General features: G+C 37.4%; 1 protein-coding gene across 1 annotated transcript in view; it reads right to left on the reverse strand.

The window, feature by feature from the left end:
• NELL2 (neural EGFL like 2) overlaps positions 1–19260 on the reverse strand; it is a 148122-nt gene that overhangs the window by 45047 nt on the left and 83815 nt on the right. The window contains exon 13 of the mRNA XM_035544105.2: positions 18333–18458. Coding sequence (XP_035399998.1) covers positions 18333–18458 — 126 coding nt within the window. The remainder of the gene's footprint in view (positions 1–18332; positions 18459–19260) is intronic.

Raw genomic sequence — 19260 nt, forward strand, 5'->3', positions numbered from 1 at the left:
CAACACAGCAACGGCAGCTGGGGGGATCCGTTTTACTAATTTTATTACCTGTGCAGAGATGTTTGCAGAACTCAGTAAAAGTTAACATGCTATGAGGTGTGTCACCTACCTCCTCCTCCTCTCATTTTCCTAGTGCTGTGCAACATCAGCCCCTATCCTTCCTATTGTGTATTTCATTATTAAAAATAAACAGAAGATCTGTATAGCATTTCCCACTTGTGTACTGCAAGCCTTTGCCAACTTTGCAATGTTTATCTTGTGCATCCAAATTCTGCAAACATCTAAGAAAAAAAAAAAAGAACAAACAGAATCCAACACAACAGCAAAAAGGAATTATGACTGAGCTGCATCACGTACTTATGGGTAAAGAATATTATGCTGTCAGTTTTTCCAAACCATTCATTACTAATATTGGAAAGTAAGAGATCACGAGATCACTTTTGAGCCACAGAAGTGCATAAAAGTTCTGAATTCTTGAACTCTAATGACTTTTTGTCACCTATCTCACTCCCATTGATTCAGTATAAATCCATAGATAGAACCATGGTGACCAGCTGACAATTTGATGTGGCAGTAACAGTGACAAGAGATAAGCGTTACTTGAATTATCAATACTTAACACATCTAAATGCCCACTTACAGTTTATCTTAATTACAAGCTTCTTTTCCTCATACAGTTCATGTACAAGACAAAAATTAGTATTAATTATATAGGCAGTTTGGAAGACTTATTCCATTAAGATCATTAGAGAAATGACAGATGGTTAATTTTTTTAAAGAGTCCGTATTAGTTTAAACTCTAATTAGCAGGGTTACTTGTCTCAGTATATGCACACTATTTTCAAGGAGCAAATGCTTTAAAATTATTGATGACTATGCTACCATTTCTCTATATTTAAGTTACATTTTTGTATTGATACTACCCAATTCAAATATTCCCCAGTTCATTTTTCTATAGGTACTCCCTAATTCAAATGCAAAGTGGAATCCGTGCTTTAATCACTCATGGTTACCATCAAACTCTATACCCTTAGTTAACACTGAAGTCATTAATCATTAATTAATGACCACCAGCAGCTGTCCTCTGTTCAAAGCTGAATCTAGGGATACGAAAATCCAGGTCGCCCTACAATAGTCTATTCATTGCTAATCTTGTTAATTGATTGATTTTCACCTTCATCCACTCCCATATTTCCATCCTGTTCTTGGTCCTCATTTTCTAATTCTTTCTTCAGAAAGAAAACAACTATTTTTATAAGTCTATGCCCAGAATTTTCCTATTTTTCCCCCTCAATTATGTTTATAATAAAAATAGATCTGGGATGTGCATGTTCTATTTTCAAGGTCTGTTTAGAGACAATCCCGCTTTCTGAAATGCTGTTTCTGTCTGTAATTACTTAGTCCATTGTTGTTCTTCAGGGAGAACAGCTGCAATCATCTCATCCAGATGTCTACTTCTCTCTTTTATATATTAGCTTATTCACTTATTCTATATTTGGTGTTAAGATGATAAAAAAGGGAAAGAAAGAAATTACGACAAAATCTTAGGAAGAAAGTCCAATTGGGGATACAGCCAAAATCCACTGTTCCTTTTCTTATTCATTACAAGAAAGCTGCAGGACTTATTTATACTATAAAGGGGAACTATATTATTGGCAGTTATTGGCTAAGGATTAGAAGTAGTTACAAGACACTTGAAGAAGAGAAGGCAAAAACATGGACCCACACTCCTTGCTCCACACTCTGTGAGGTTAGGAGTGCTTTGGAGAAAGCTCTGAGGTGGCTGCGGCTCTGAGGAGGCTGGAGATAGGCAGGGATGAAGCTGGCATTCTGGTGTTGCACATGTGCAGCTTGAATTCTTTCAGTTTAAGTGAAGTCAGACCTGTCCTATTCCAGTTTAATAACTGGAACTGTGGGACACTGATTTACCTAAAAACAGTTCTGCATCAAAGTCCCAAATACTGATGATTATTCTGGCGGCTTATCACAACTGAAAGGGTTAGCTAAACTATACTGTGTTGCTGAATTTGTTTTGCACACTCCTGTGACTGTGTGAATAATTTATTATATATTTAGCTACCCTGATATTCTAAAAAAAAAAATAAGAGAGAGAGAAATACTGCATATCTACATGCAAATATAACTTCCAAAAATATGGGACATTCTAATCCTAGTAAACGCTAGTTTTTTTGAAAACATATTTTAAGACAAAATTCAATTTTACATATTATTTCACAACAGATTCATCTAGCAAAACTATTTCACATACCAAATCCTGCAAGAGGCATATGTTTTGTTGTTTTTTTTTATCCTCTCACTTGGACTTTAAGACTTCCTTCTTTACAGAATATTATGAAATTGTTCTTTGAATAAAATCTCTTTTCTTTAGTTTTTGGTTATTCCTGTTCTGGGTATTCCTCCTAGACTGAAGAAATGTTTTAACTCCCATAACAATAAATGCTGTAAGTCCAAACTTTGTAAGCCCAGTAATATATTTTATGGCTTAAAGAAGGGTATACATTTCCCCCAGAATTTAACTTGAAAAGCCTAACACACAGCTTGAATGTTGACCAGTCCTTCCTTCCTGTGGTATCTGTTCATCACAAAATCAGTGCTAAGATCTCCTTGAACACAGGGAAGACAAAGATATTCTCAGTCCCAGCCACAATAGGTAAGCTGATGGCTAAAATACATATTTTCAGGCAGGACTACCATTACTTTCTCCATAGCACTTGAACAAATTGTTTAAACATTTTTAAACCCACTTATGTTTCTTCGACCTCAGAATGTGTATTATAATCATGATTTCCAGTTTCATGGAATGAGATATATTTTTGCAAAATACATTCTCATGGAGGGTTCTATTGTACAATTAATCAGTATTACTTCCCATAGCATCCTATAAGTTTTTACACTTTTCAACCAGTCAGGCAGAGGAAATATATTGAAGAATATTTAGTATGACAGCTAAAGTAAAGTAAGCTTTAATTTATTTCCAGTTTCCTCCATGTCTGCCATTTTCTGTATTCTTCCTTGAACAGAAAATTTTAAGGGAAGGATTTTCTAAAGCACTTAGCATAGGCCTGTTTCCCCTAAAGGAAAATCTGTAACTCCCACTGATTTCAATGGTAGGACTGTAATGCAAATGCAGAGTAACTGATAATCCCACTTTAAGAGATTTCAGTCTAGACATAAGGTCTGTGACCTTGTCAGAGACTTCTTTTTTGCCTTAATTCAAACTGATCTCTTAATATATTGTCTCTTATCATTGACATTCAAAATAAGGTTTCTATGTTTTAAAAGATATTTCATCATCTAGATTTTCTCCATTTATTTATTTATTTAGATCTAGTGAGATGTGTTATTTGTTCCTAGGTAGTGTTTTTTTAAATTCCAACTTGTATTGTGCACTAAAACTCCCAGGTACTTATGATAAACTGATGCTTTCAAAATCTTCTGTTATATTGTCAAAAGTGACAATGATAGCGAATTCTGCATCTACAGGAGTGCTCCCTATTTTATTGCTAGAAGAACAGCCAGACTGGAGCTGTAAATATCCTACTCAGCCAAGTGAAAAATGTTTATTTTACTTCTTCTCCTAATGCCAACCCTTTTAATTTACTGTTTCTTACTAAAAGTAAAGAATGTTATACAAGTCTGCCACAAGCAACAGATACTTGTATTGGATACTTGGCCTCCATCCTATACATATTTCTGCTATACAAAGAAAGCGGGAAGTAGCTCAGACTGCTGCTGAAACTCATAGCTTGCTACCTCTTCTTAGATTACTCTGGTTAACAATCCATCTAGACAGTCAGAGGGCTCCACAAAAACACCTCTGAACAAAACAGGTTTTTTTCAGCATGGAGATAACAGAAGAAACGGGACAGAAGAAAGGTGTCTAAAACCAATCAAGTATTGTCCAAAGTTGGTCTGAAAAACTAAAACTTTAGTACGAACTCTCTGGAGACATCTGATGTTTCTTTTCTACTCTTTTTGGGACATCACCATCACCAGAATTTGTCAACTGATTTTCCAGTGGGCTCCTAGGTAAATTACAGTTACAATAGAGCTATTATCGTGGACAGCGCTCGTGAGGTGAAGAAAATGGAACACACTACAGTGGTGGATGAATTGCTGCTGTTGCTTTGCTCCTGATCTTTTTTTTTTTTCCCTCGGGAATCTGGAGCAACTTATCTAACCATAAATATTAGGGAAAAAAACTTTTTTTTTTTTTCCTGTCCTTTTATACAGTAGAGAGATTTCTTAATGCATGAGATACTTCACCTTATTTCCCTGGAGGTACTGTGGCACAAGCACTCGCATGACTCACTGGATGTCAAGCAGGACAGTGCTATTTTTGATAAGGTAACTGTAGTGTTTGTGGCTCTCAATGGGGAGAGTAGACCTTCCTTCAGTGTTGCTCACCTAATTGAGGAAAGGGTTCTCTACTTGAAAACAGGGAAAACAATGTGCTGTAACAGTGGTAAAGCAGAATGATACTGATGCTTTGCTCTCAAGTCAGCCTTGACACTGTCTCTAGTGACACTCCTGATTTTCCCTAAGGCAGATCCTTCTTGGTAGTTTACAGAGGTACACCAAAACAGCATAACAAATGCATCATCACAACCACTGCACCTAAGTTGCTTTCCCTGGAAACAAATTGGTTGCTAGTGCCAACCAGCCTTACAAATCATTATTTCTGTATTTTTTTATATATTGATAAATATTTGCATAGGCACATGTTAACAAAATTTATGTATCTGAAAAATTCTGCCATCAAATTTGCTATCATATTTAAGAACACCATTAATTGCTCTAATAAGCAGAAACAAGATGACAATAAATCTTCATTGCCGTTTAGGTCTAAAGTATCCAAAATATAAATTAAGAATCAAATCACAGAGTTAAGGAAAAAAGCAAGCCTTGACATGATATTCCATTTTCCTAATACTGCAGTCATCCCAGGATGAACTCACCTTTGTCATCCTACCTCCTTTACATATTTCCCATTTGAATAAGTTAGAATTAAAGTTGAGATTCTGTGAGCAACTTCAGAAGACTTCAAACTAATGTGAAACCCACTCCCTGAAAGGTGCACTAAGCTAATAGTACACCTTGGCTACTCATAACAGACTGGAATATATGTGCAGAAAAAAATCAACCACATTCTCTACTTACTTCCCAAACATTAAAATAACGTGTACAGAAGTTAAGTTGAATTTTACATTTCCACCTTCAAAGAACTAGGAACAAAGTACTCAACTGTTCTTACCAAGCATGTATACACTCCAAACTTAGCAAAACACCAAAAAATATTTAAAAGGTATTATTCTTGATGGACATCGCACCCTTTCAGAAATCAGTCCTCTTCTGAAAAGAACTGACCATTTTATGCCCACTCTGAAAAGTGTGAAACCTTCATCTTTTTTTTTTTTTTTTTTAATGCTCCAACACTGAAAGATTCAATAGTTTTCCAAACCCCGAACATCAAAGTTAACACTGTGTGACAGCTGATGTGTTCCAAAGTCATCATATTTAGTGGTCTGTAACAGGCTAAATGACACAATTACTTGCTGTAATTACCATTGCTGACAATATATTTTCCCTGATGATTGGTCTATGTGACTCAGAGCTGCTTATCTTTGTCAGTCCAGTCCAAATCTCCATTTCCATGTGACTTGGACATTAACTTAGTAGGTATTTACAAATTAGTTCCAATATCTGCCAAGACAGATATTTGGGATACTATAAATTCATCATTTATTGCACGGTTAGGCAGCCCACCACTTTAACATCATTTTGCATTTGAAAATAAGCATGCATAATGAAATATTGTTTCCCATTTAAATCAAGTGGTCATTTCTTTTATTAATATGTTGGAAGGGAAACATGCTGAAACAAGTAAACAAAACAAAGGAATAAAATGCCAATAAGTAAGTACATTGAGATTTTCACAAAACTCTCATTCCCAAAGCAAAACATGAGTTTAAATTAAAAAAAAAAAAAAAAAAAGGATAAAATATTAAGATACTTAATTCTCATTGCCTTCCCACCTTCCCATCATGATTTTAAGGAATACCTGCAGAAGACATTGGCGACTTTTTACTTAAAGCACTGTGAGTTACAGGCTTATCAAACTAGCTGACCGCAAGTGTTTCCCTGGAATACCGTACACTTTGAAAATATAAAATAGATACAATTCCCTCTTTTGTTTTTCCGAAGTATATTATGATGATGTGTAAAAATAATGGCATACAAGGACAGCAGGAAACAGAAGCAGGCTTTTTAAGATGGTTTGGAAGTTTGTCAGAAAAAAAAAAATCTACTCCTACAAAAACTCCTACAAAATCTCCAGGTTGGACAGATTCCTATTTTATCACTAAGCTTGTTGACAGAGCTCTCAGTTCTCAAGAGAGACATCACGATTTTCAATTTTTTTTACTGATTTGATGGGGGATGGCAACAATTTTTGCACATCCAACTATATAAATTGTATAGGGCACTGACTTCAGGAAAGTCAGTTGACATTTCTGAAATAATTTCTGGTTTAAGTTTTCTAGTTCAAACTTAAAGATGCCTCAAAACCACTAGTATTAAAAAAAAAAAAAAGGCATGATAAGAAAGAACAGTTCTGTATATTGAGAATGCCCTCTGAAATAATATCAAGAACCTTTTAGAGATGCATTATTTTAAAAACAGTGCCTCACAATATAGATCTACATTAACAAAAGTGAAATTTCACCCAAGAACCTTAGTATTATGTTGCACAGGAGCACAGCATAAACAGGGATGCTCCCTTTTGTATTAACATGGCTTTTCAAATTAATTGTAATGATTTGGCCAGTCTTCTTCAGGGCAGTGCCAGAGCAAAACCCTGAGGATGGGTCCCAATGTATTTTCTTAGTAGATAGTATTTGTTCCTTCTTGTTGGCCTACTCTTTCTGACTGCTGCGGAGAGGTCCTGCCATCACCTCTCTTCTCTGCTCATTTGGGTGGACTGGCAAACACAGAGCAAATTCTGGAACTGAAACAAGCTTAGACAGAAAAAGAAGAGCAGAAAAAGCACCAATTTAGCTTTCATGGTACGCCTTCGTGACGGAACAGCCACCGTCTGGCTGCAAATTTCTGTGTGCACCAAAAGTAATATGCAGAACTAAAAATATAAGTCTTTCTTTGGGATTACACAGAAGAACACTGACACCAGATGAGTCAGTGAAGTGAATAAACCCAACATGTTTACTTTGTGCACCAAGACATTTCAGGGTTGATTTCAGCATAATTCTGATTGCAAAGAAGGACTAGCAAGTACACAGCTCGTGCTGTGGTTGAGAAGTTTGTACCACGTAGGCTTCTACTCAAGCCCATAGCTGAGAGAACCAGAAAGGCTACTTCTGAATTCTTTTGGCTGTAGCAGTGAACTTCTAATTTGAAGAAGTTTGATGCAGCAAAGTAGATCTGTTCTTTTAAGTCAAAAATCATGAGTCCAAGAGACTGATAAAAGTGAGTATCATTGATAAAAAATTATCCCAGTGACAAACCTAAGCAGGATTTGTAATAGATGATGACAAATACTAAGTCACAGTGACTTTCAGTGTTGACTGATAGTATAAAGCATGAGTTAAGGAAATGGTTTGCCATTTAGCATACAGTGGGCTGATCTTTGAAAGATTTCATGAAATAATATAGGACACATAAGTTGGAGTTGCTGACTACTGGACATGCCATTTAGCATGCAGTGGAAATTAAATTATAAAGAATTAAAAGTTTCCATGCTCACAGGTTATCTGAACAGAAATAATTCAGGGATTCCTTCCTCTCCACATAGGAAGCTTCCATATTCAATCAAAAGAAAAAAACTTTCAGATACAATATTAAAAATTAAAAAATGTTATGTCTCCTTTTATAAGTCTTGACAGACAATTACCCCCCTGCCTTTTCTAACAACTGTGTTACCTTAAGATCAGAAATACTTTTCAACAATAGAAAGCCAACAGACCAACAGGTCTGGCAGTAGTCATATACTGCCAGATATGTCTAATACCCTCAAAATGTGGGGTAATTTATATCATGGCCACAGTGTCTTTGACTTTTATTGTGAATTTGTAGAAAAACGCTGACATCAATATAGCATGACCACATAACCTTAAATAACTCTGCTGTTCCTTTTTAAAAGCTGTCTTGCTTCATACAGGAGCTTCCATCTCTGACTGACTTTGGCCAGAGTTCCTCTGAGAACAGGCTAAGCTCTCCCAGCCTGAGATGATCACCACCTGGCTCAGACATGATAGATATGAGCTATCCAACTTTCTTGACTTATGGCTCACTCAACGAGACAGCAGCAGATTCCCACCTCCTGAGACAGAAAGATCTTTGCAACTTCAAAGAAACTATCCTCAAGGCTACCTACCATGTTCCCTTATCTTTGCAGTCTATCTTTCACAGCCTGTGATCATCCATAGAAAGATGGATAATTTTTGTAAAAGAATTAATCATCCAATACTGAAAATCACACATTCATGTGTTTGTCAAGTGAATACATTTGCTTTTTATTAACCCACACTGTATTCTACCAAAGACCCTTTAAAATGTGTTGGGTTTTGATCAGCGAAGAAATCAATCCTGCTGTAATTGCACAGCCATATTAAAAGTTGTTATGAACTGGATCAGTAACCAAGGAGGAAATCGGACTTTCCTCTTAAAAAAAAACAAATAACAACAACAACAAAACTTCTTTAAAAAAAAAAAGTCTGGTTCCAGATTTAAACAGCCTCTAAACTAAGTTGTCAACGATAACTTGATCCAACCCAAATAAAGCATAAGTGAGTTCCTTCGTATATGATACAGCAGATATATAAAAATTACTTGTGTTGTTATCCAAGTAATGCAGTAGCATAGCAACAAGCTCTGTCTGAATGATCATTCCTCTATTAGCTTTGTGAGTTATCTTACAGCTAGAAAGCAGATATTGTACAACACAGGAAAGAATTTATCCTGAAAGAGAATTGAGAGGCTGAGGATTGTAGGCTGACATCTTATAGAGCAGCATGTAAACTGTGCCAAGTAAAGGAAATCAGAATCAAATGGGTTTTGAGTTGGAACTGCCTTGTGCTTACAAACTAACTGCCAGGGTGTTTATATATAGTATATAGCTAGACACAGTATAGCTAGACACCATCACTGCAGTGGGTTTTGGATTACCCTGTTTGATAATGGATGTGTGTTCATACGTCTTTTATTCATACAATTGGGAGATAGGTGTGTGTGGTAGGAGAATCACCAAAATTAGAGATAGGAGAGACAGATGGTTCATCTTGCCCACATCATTATAAATCCAGAGCTCCTAATCACATTTTCTCTGGTGGTTTGCTGACTAAAACGTTTCCTTACTCAAGCCACTGAATGTCACTACACTGATGCTATAACAAGCCCCTGTCAGTATTATTGCTCTATCCCTTGCATTGTACTGTAAGATTATTCTTAGCCTTGACTTAAGTAGAGTCAACGAGCTCAGCTGTAGTGCTGTAGAACTTGAGGAAAACTTGAAATATTGCTGTTCTTATCAAAATGAGTCAAGGGAAAAAACAGGAAGAAATTAGCTTTTAATTTCATAATGCCTTATATTACTATATTTTCAAATAAAAAAGCTGATATGCTATATTACTAATCTGAGGTCACAGATTTTTTCTGAAGCTTCTTTGCAGCAGTGAAAGGTGAAGTGTACACAGCAGTGCTGAATAAAGTTGCATCTTGTAGCCGTATTTAGTCGCTTATTAAAATGTGGCCTCATTTACCAATGTAATAAGCACTATCAGCTCTCATTATCTCTGCGATGACTTGTGGATGCTCTTGTGTGTCTGAAAAAGTAGGTCAATTTTATACTGTTAATTAACGAGAGATGAGTGTGCAGCTTTAAACACAGAAGCTGGATGACTTAATTCAAGTCTGGATTACATCAGTCTTATAGTTGCATTCATACCAGGCAATTATACCAATCTTAGAAGAAGGGGTTGCAGGTGTTAAAACATAGCCCACATTCCTCATATGTAAACTAGATTTTATTTTTCATTGTAACTAAGGAGAGGCATTCCTTTCAGCCTCCCAGAACTGATTTGTGGTTACGGAAATGTACAGCTAGAACAAAAATAACTAAAAATACATGATATTGTAAAATACCCACGCTTCACAACTAACTGGAGTCTATCTCCTACCAACACGTACTGTTACAAATCCATTTCCAGCCACACAACAGAATCCTTTGTGGACATTTTCCTGAATATCTGGAAGAAAAGTTTTGGCAGTCCAACAAAACATTTTCTCAAGTATCCCTGCATCACTTCTGCTGTACAATACAGGAAAAGGTGTGATTTCTCTCCCTGTTGATGTCCCAGGCAATTGATGGAGGCAGATGCAAGTTTATGAGCTTCAGTTTCTAGATTCCAAGAGGAATCTTTCATCTGAAGTGTGTCAGAGTACCAAAGTAAAAAAATAAATAAATAAAAATAGCACGTGACTGTATTTCCCCCTCAGAACAAGCTGTATCTTGCAAGAAGCAGAAACTGAGCAGCCAGCCAAACCTCTAATAATTTAGGAATCTGAATGATAAACAATGTTCAACCTGAGTTATTTCAACCAAATCACAGGCCCCTGTTGGTTTTAACAGAGGGAGCATCTGCGCTCAAGTGATAATGATGGGCACGATTAGCATTGTAAAGACCCTGTCTCCATTTTCTCATAAGCATTTTCAGAAGACTTACATTGTAAACAAAACATTAATGCAAAAAAGGAGGCAAGACACAACCTTTGTCTGTATATTATACCAAAAAAAAAGTCTTGTTTATTTCCTGCCTGAAAGGATATTGAAAACTGGGCATTTGCGCATATAAAGCACATTTTATATGAGAAGTACAAAACTAATACGGAGACTTCAAAAGAAGGGCAGAAGAGAAACCTCTAAAGGTAACTCCCATTTCTGCTGAGGACTATAACTATATCTTTAATACTTTGTGTTCAGAAGCTGTGGAAGAAGTTTGGCAGTTCTAAAAGAAAACATCTCCCACTTGCGGGAGAGCATCGTTAGCTTGGCATCTCCTGACCCAGAGCATGGAGACAGGAGAATTCCTGAGACGTTTCTTGAAAAAAACTCTTTGACACACACATACACACGCTCAAAAACCCCACCATGTATCACTGCCTAGCAAAATACCAAACCAACAGGTATCTTTGCTAAGTGGGGACATCACCAGAGCTGCTGTGTAACCTGCAGAAAATCTCTCCCTCTCCAAAGCTGGCAGCGTCAATCTCTGGGAGCAGTAAGGACTATGTCTCCTTACCAACCTTACTAATGAAACACAACCATGTGTCAAAAACGTTCATAGTGATATAAAATATTAACTTCCCTACAGCTTCAAAAGACTATCCACTGGCATTGACTGTAAGCCAGGCAAATAAGCTGGTTTTTATAAGACACAGCTATCTACAAAAATGGATCCAAACAGGAGGGCTTAGGGGAAGGCACAGGTTTTATTACTGCAGGCAAAGCAAGTATAAAATAAATCACAATGGTGTGGCCAGTCAGAAAACTGGAGTGATGAAATGGTAACGGCTGCATGGGGAAAAATAGCACAGAGGCAGGTGAGATAGTATTAGATGCATGAGCACTGAGCAGGCTAAATGCGACAGTCCCTTGTCGATACATTATGACCCGGTGTCTTTGCTTCAAAGACATCCCACAATATCATTAAAGAGCAGAGTACGTGGGTGAGATGTAACAACTAATGTGGAAAAATGATGCACAGCGGTGCAGGCCCTTCCCCCCCACTTTCCCCTTCATTACTGACACCCCTCAAGTAATCATTTGTTAGCGTTATTGTTACCAGAATTCCTACTTTTTGCACATGCAACATCATTATGCACCTAAATGTGTAGCTTTCTCCTTAAATCTTTCCCATATGTCAAGTCAATCTCCTCAGACCCTTAAATATTTTAATGCTGTTCTTGGAATTTCTTCCAATTTGCAACAGATTTGTGCTGCCAGTATTCCTAAGAATTAACATTTCAGGTGTCACTCAACTTGCTACCACCATGCTTCCTGTCAATTTATGCAATTATTAAATTTCATTTTACTGAGAGAGGCTACTATGAAAAAAAAATTAATGCTGCTGAATGCATTGACAACACTTTGAGAAAAATAGTAGAAAAATCTCTGAGAGACATAAATGACTTAAATATGCCAGAGGGGGAGGTTCAGCTAGCAAGGTCCAGCTGGATACAACCCAGTTAAAGTCCAGTAAGTCCAATACATGTCCATTGCTTCTAGTAAACCCTCTGACATTTATCACCCTACCTAGACCACACGAACAGAGATATTTATTGAAGATACAGTTTTATGATCTTCATGTCTCTGGCCTGAAATCCACAGGGAGCCCTAATGCCTCCCTCACTGGTAGCTCTAAGCTGAAGGCACAGGACAGCCCTCGAGGGGCTTCTCTTGGAGTGCAGCCCCCAGCTGTACCCCTTCCACTGGAGTCGCTTTCCCTTTTCATGCTGGCTGGAAAGTGGAGGGAGAAAAAATGAGAGTAGGTGGCCCATGCAACTGAACAGAAATGGGGCCTTAAAAATTGTCTTGGGCTTGGAAAATCCCTTCTCTGGGCCATGGCATGTATCTTTCTCTGCCTCAATATGATCTAAGGAGGATGCTGCATTAAATCCCACAGAGAGTTCTTTCTTCTGCTCCATTTTGATGTGTTATTTAGGGGGAGTGGTCCCACGACACTTTAGTTTCTTTAAGAAACTAAAGACCTCTCTTGGGACAAAATATGATTAATCATCCCCTGTGGACAGCATGAACTCCTCACTCTTAGAAACAAGGTGTGAAAAAGAGAGAGCTTTCATCTCTCATTTCCTAACTTCTCCCTATTCTATTAATAAATAAATAAATAAATACATAAGTGCAAGGAAGGTTACATATTATGCTGCTCAGAGCACTGCTACCAGGTGCAGATTATACTGCAATGTGAAACACTGCTGGTGGCAATGGCTGCATCCTTATTTCTAGAAGGAAAACTTTCTTTTTTCCAGCCAAGAAAACAGCCTGTCACTTTTTGTAATCCCAGACAGAGTAAGGATGTAAGTATTACTATTCCAGAAAAATATGAAAGTATTTAGATTTAATCATCTACAACAGTGATGGTGCCACATACTGCTATACATACAAAGCTATCCCAGCAGAGAGTCATGCCATTTTCTGCCTGCCTTTCCCAAGTGCAACACCGTAACACTTCAGTTCCTGTGAAGCAAAGTGGATGGGGAATGAGGCAATATGAAAGTAAGGAAAGCATGGTAGCCTGGGGCATATTTTTATGCCTTTAATTTGCAGTTTGTGCACCCATTTGGCATATGGGTGCATCTCCCCTTCTCATAGCTATGATTGATTTCTGACCATAAAATCAGTCATGAACAACAGATTTCTGTGTAAATATGGTTGTGACTAACTCAATCTAACCCTGCAAAATTTGCTTCCAAGATGAATACAAATAACAAAATCTGAAACTGATGTCTTCATTACATCCTTTGTTGTGAAAATCAAAATGTAATTCAGATCTATTGTAAAACTTGCAATAAACATGCCATGAAGAAAGAGACTAGAGCTGCTTTGGAAATAGCTATTTGCTGTCTAAATCAGTCTTTTGTGCAGAGTTCTGTCAGAGGTAGATAGTGCAGATTTCTTTTCAAATGTCTCATGCAGGAGAAAAATCCTTAAATGCCACTGATTTTATGTCTCTCTTCTATTTTGATCAATGACTGGCAAATTACATATGTGCATGTGTGTATCAGAATGAAACAATAAGACACTACGTTAATCTGCTAGCAAACTGCATGGGCATCATTCATATCATAACCTGCCTAATCAAGGTTCATCTATAATTTTTCAACATATCCTTTCTGTGCTTCAGATATCCTGTGCAAACAATGACATATTAATACCAAGCTGCAGAACATTTTCTTCCTACTTAGTAACGTTCCCAAGGATGTGCTAGCATATTTTTTGGTCCAGCTTGCAGCAAGTCAGCTATTTCATGCACAGCTACAGTTCCACAACTGGATTTGATTACACAGCATTACAAGGAACAGCGTGACCTGAAATATATTTCAAAATTTTAACATTTAGTAACACACAGAGCCAGATGTCGTTTGTTTGCCCTATTCTTGTTATTCCTGAACTGGATTAAAAATCTGCCTCTTCTTCAGTTTCGTCAATTTTTCAGTCAAGAAGTTAAACCCAGAATTTCCAATAAGGCAAACAGATACTTGCAAAAAACTTCAGATTCTGTGGAAGACAAAAAATGTCTGAATGACTAAATTTAGTTGCACACATTGGCAAAAGCCGAAGTGTATCAGACCCTCTGTACATGAGCACTGTTACGTTTGAACAGAATTGCATGCTGTCCAACCACACCAACTTCAGTCCTGGAGCATGGTCTCTTGGTAGTTTTTGTAGTATGCTTGCAGTACCAAGGTGTCCCTAAGATACTCAGGATTGCCTTTGCAAACAAGAGATGTCTGTGAGGTATCTGCTTTATGGTTCTCACAAGTAGCTGGCAACACACATCCTTATAATACCCTTCCACAGCAACTGATAACTGATGCTGTCAAAGCTGATGCTTTCAGCTATCTCAAGGAAAAGAGGAAGGAGCAATGCAGAAGTTATATCCTACAATACCCACCTTCTGCATGAATTACATAAAACAGAGACTACCTGATGGCATGAAAATGAAGATATTTTGCATATTAGTGTTTGAATTTGTTTGGAAATACCATTCCTTTACAGACATCTTTCCCACTTTTTTGCCAGATGTAAACATCAGGCTTTTGTATCAACTATGGAATACATCAGTTATTTAGTGCAGCTTCTACAATAACCTGATTATTAGAATAAAAAATAAATATGGAAAACCTAGAAAAAATCTCTTAAGGATAGTGCACAGCCCAATTTTCACAGGTATGCCAAGCTGAATAGGGTGCTCTTCACAAAATGTTGCAAAATATCCCCTTAATTTGCAGACCTCTGTCTCTTTGGTCTATCATGATTGTTTTTCTCCTTACTGTTCTGATTTTCTGCCAGATAAAAAGGCTTGGTTTATGCCCTTAACTTCAAGAACTAGTTTCACCATGTCAAAAAAAATGAAGCTTAACTAAAATAATTACTAGCTGCAGTGAATGGGACACGAGCTCACGATGCACAGTGAGGTGTGCTGGACACAGACAAGGAGGTATCTGGATTCTCAAAGTGCAGAGGTTTCTACTAGCTGCTTTGTACAATCATGATAAGCAGATTAAATTGATGGGCCTAAATAGAGCAAATGTGAGGTTGCCTGGAACACAGGTTGAGATCCGTAACATTGGTTCTCTAAACAAAACCTATTTGGAAAATGTTTTTCTTTCTGAAGTCCTAAATGTCACTTGTTTAGTTGGATGATATTATGGCTCCACTTAAATTATAAATGAAAACAAACAAACAAGAGGAAAAAAAAAAGTAAAGTATAATGAGTTTTTCTTTAAAGTATTTGCTTTAAAATACCACAATATGTTGCAAGAGAAAACACTGGTTATGAAAAGTCAGTTATACCCAAACATGACTGCCCAGACCAAAGTTTTTGTCTGTAGGACAACAAAATACTACCATTATGACCATAAGCTCCTTCCCATTATTATTTTGCACTGATTTATTAACATGCAGTGTCCTGTAAATGCACTCAGTGTTTTTGTTATACAGAGCTTTTGCTGGTTCTCATAACACAGAAAGTGTCTTCAGGAAAGACAATTTTATGCAAACTAGTAGTTTAAGACTTTTACAGATTCCATGTCAAAGCCACAGCAGCATGCCTTCATTACTTTTGTTCACTTCACCTCGGATTTATATCTGGGCAAATGGATGCATATGAAAGTCTCATAAATCGGGAGCACTAATAGGTGGCAAAACCATTAAAGAGAAAAGAATATGCTGAGGGGCGGAAAAACTATAGCGATCTCATGTGCAAATACATACACTTGCCATTTGCTTTAATACAGTGCTGTAATGTAAATGCTCTCAGTGTCTTTCATATAGACTCAAACAAGCACAGAATGCCATTTACTGATCAAGCCAAATGACTTTAAAAGTCTCCTGGTTTTCACTAACTTTTTTAAAACAACTGACCTTCCACTCTCTAGTCATTTGGTGGATATGCCATGCAAGTCTCACAACTCTACTTAATTCACTAAGTGATCAACACCTCCACTGGAGGTGCTCGCCATAATTGTGGAACCAGAAGAAAAACACATTTCTTTTGACATATAGACTTAACTATGTTAGGTTGCCATTAGTGGAAATTCTGCCACTCAGCAGTCATTGCATTCTCATGATTGCCTCTCAGTATCCAAAATCCACTCTAATGTAACTCCAGGAAAACTCCAGTTTCCACATCACAGCAAGTGGCATTGCTCAGACATACACAAAGTCACTGCACAACTTAAGCTTCATCTGGCTTAGAGAGCCTTAAGATTTGAAATTTTACAAAACTATTTCACCTACTACTTCACTTCCTTTTGCATTAGCTTTTCCCTGTACCGTCAGGGAAAAGGTGAAAGAGAAATCATTCATCTTGTCATCCATCAGGCTGATTCCAGTAGAAACTATTATTTACAAATGTGGAGCCAAACTACTTTTGGAATGGCAGATCTGTAATGGATTTCTAGCAAGTTTTACCAGTTGGATTGTCCAGAGTTTTCGGACTAGACTGAATTTCACAACAGCACATTTCAGCAAATAAGAGGAATGCAGCATGCAGAGCATTGAGAAAGACCTTTACCGTATTTATAGGTACCATATGCCCCTGTGAAGTTGTTTATGATGGTTCACCATTTGTCGAGTTCAATGAGAATGGCAAATTAGGGGAAAAAAAGTGGAAAAAATATCACGGTGATTTAGTTAAACTCAGTCCTAAAATAATCTCAATGTTTACACTCAGCAGGTAGTGAAACTCAATTGAGAGTGTGGAAAACATGAGAGAATGACCAGAAACACACTGGCTGCTTCAGGAAAGACCTGCTGCAAGCAGCCTATACCTTGGTCATTCAAGAACAGGGCTTACTGAGGTAAAAATAATGCTTACCGGTGTACGTAAGAGCAATGCCAAGTACAGGTAGCACTGTATGCACAAAAATAACACATATATGATTTCAAATCTATGTCCCTAAGTGCTGCGCATGCTTGGGCAAGCCAATTACACTAGATTATGAGGAAGCTGTTTCTGTGCCAAGCCACATCACTGATGCCAATAATGACAAGACAGAAAGGACTGTATTAAATAAAATAAAAAATGAATTTCACAGTGCTGGCTCCATCATTCTGAATAGTCTCATACACTTATAGATGATGTTGGTGTTAGTTACAAAACATGAGCTCCAAGAAAGTTTTACTGAACAAATATAACCTTTTATAAAAAGAGATGATGCATTCCCCTGTGCACACAAAATAGCAGTACTATTTCGTTCACACACATTTTTCTTCACTGAGAGAACGTGCCACATCTTTGAATCATATTTGCTTTATCTGTCTAGTAGGAAAAAACATTCCTCCCAGGAACAATTGCAGTCAGACTGGTTCTGATACGGAAGACTATTTTAAATGTTCCATTTTCATTCCATAACCCTAAAGTACCTTGCAATAAAAGGAGACTAGAACAAGAGAAAGCCACTGTGAACCCAGCACTCCCACTGGAGCTTCCAGTGCCAGCAGAAGAGGAAGGGAGGATGCGGAGGTAAGACAGATGCTGTGGTCCAGCAACACAAAGCTGGCTGAGCCCTTGCCCTCTGAACACACGGCATTCAGTTGGGGAATCTCCCTGATGCCAGGGCATTCAAAACAAGGGAACACCCATATCTAATAGCAAATTTAACTCCATCAGAAGTTTGTAGAAGTGTCATTAGACTCCAAGTGGAGTTGTACTGGTATGCCACATGGAAACCGAAAACCCCATAGCACGGATTTTGGTCTCTTGTTTTTCCCTTCAGTCTCCTCCCCTCACATTTTCAGCATCCAAGCTCATGCAGACCTACGAGACAATCCATTCTGCTTTACAATTTCAGGCAAACAATGGAACTTACACAAGATCTGTAAAAATATAGCAGCTTTACTGCACTGTATCCTTCTAATTATTTTAGTGTTTATTCTGTTTAGGTTTCATGTAGACATTTTGTGAATCTAACAAAGATTAACCTTAGAAGAATCATATCAGTGCTCCTCAGTGCTACTACCCTGTTATTTCCTTTCACAAATATACCTCTCTTACCTGTACAAGAATAATCATCAATGCGTATATATCCTGTTTTGCAGATGCACATAAAGGATCCTGGTGTATTTACGCACATGGTGTTCTCCCGACAGTAGTGCTGTCCTTCAGCACACTCATCAATATCTGTGAACAAGACAAAGAGGATGATGAGTCAAATTCAGACGTGTTCCTCAGAATACCTCCATACACCACTATCCACTTCTGGCAATACTGGATTAGACTAAACAGTTTCTTGAATAGCAATGCGTTTTGGAAAGTTTTTGGCTTTCTCCTTTCAAACAACTACTTGAAGTGTTCAAGCAACAGGAGCAGCATGAGCTTTCTGTGAGCAGCTGTTAGTGGAGTTACAAAGAAGATTACAGTGGCTTAGATCTTTCCTAAATCCTTTTGAAGTGCCTATGCTGTTATTCCTACTATTTAAAGAACAACAACAACAAAATAACCGGGGGACCAAACAGCAGACCAACTGCCTCAGTATTGCAATGTCATCCATCATTGTATCATTACAGTCACTGCAGTCACCAGTATATGAACACACTACTGCATGCATACCATATGCCTTTGATCTAACAGGTGCTGTTCTCTGGGAAGGAGCTGTAAAGAGCACAGTAAGTTCTGAAAAAACACCAGAGCTTATTCGAAGTATATGTCATAGCCACAAAGCAGCCAATCAGTAACTTTTTTGTATATTTTTATATATAAATATATACGTGTGTGTGTGCGCATATATACATTACATTTTTTATATATAAATATATATGTGCGTGTGTGTGTCTGTGCATATATATATTCACAGATACACACACCGTATCTGAAAGGAACCTGAAAGATTCTGGTTTATATAAAGACCTGCTCTAAAAGAAAGAAAATTGTAACTTGATAAAATACTTGTTGGGGTGGAATATCTGCTGCAGTCTTAAGTCAC

The sequence above is a fragment of the Cygnus atratus genome, chromosome 1 (genome assembly GCF_013377495.2).
Source record: "Cygnus atratus isolate AKBS03 ecotype Queensland, Australia chromosome 1, CAtr_DNAZoo_HiC_assembly, whole genome shotgun sequence".
Classification (NCBI taxonomy): Eukaryota; Metazoa; Chordata; class Aves; order Anseriformes; family Anatidae; genus Cygnus; species Cygnus atratus.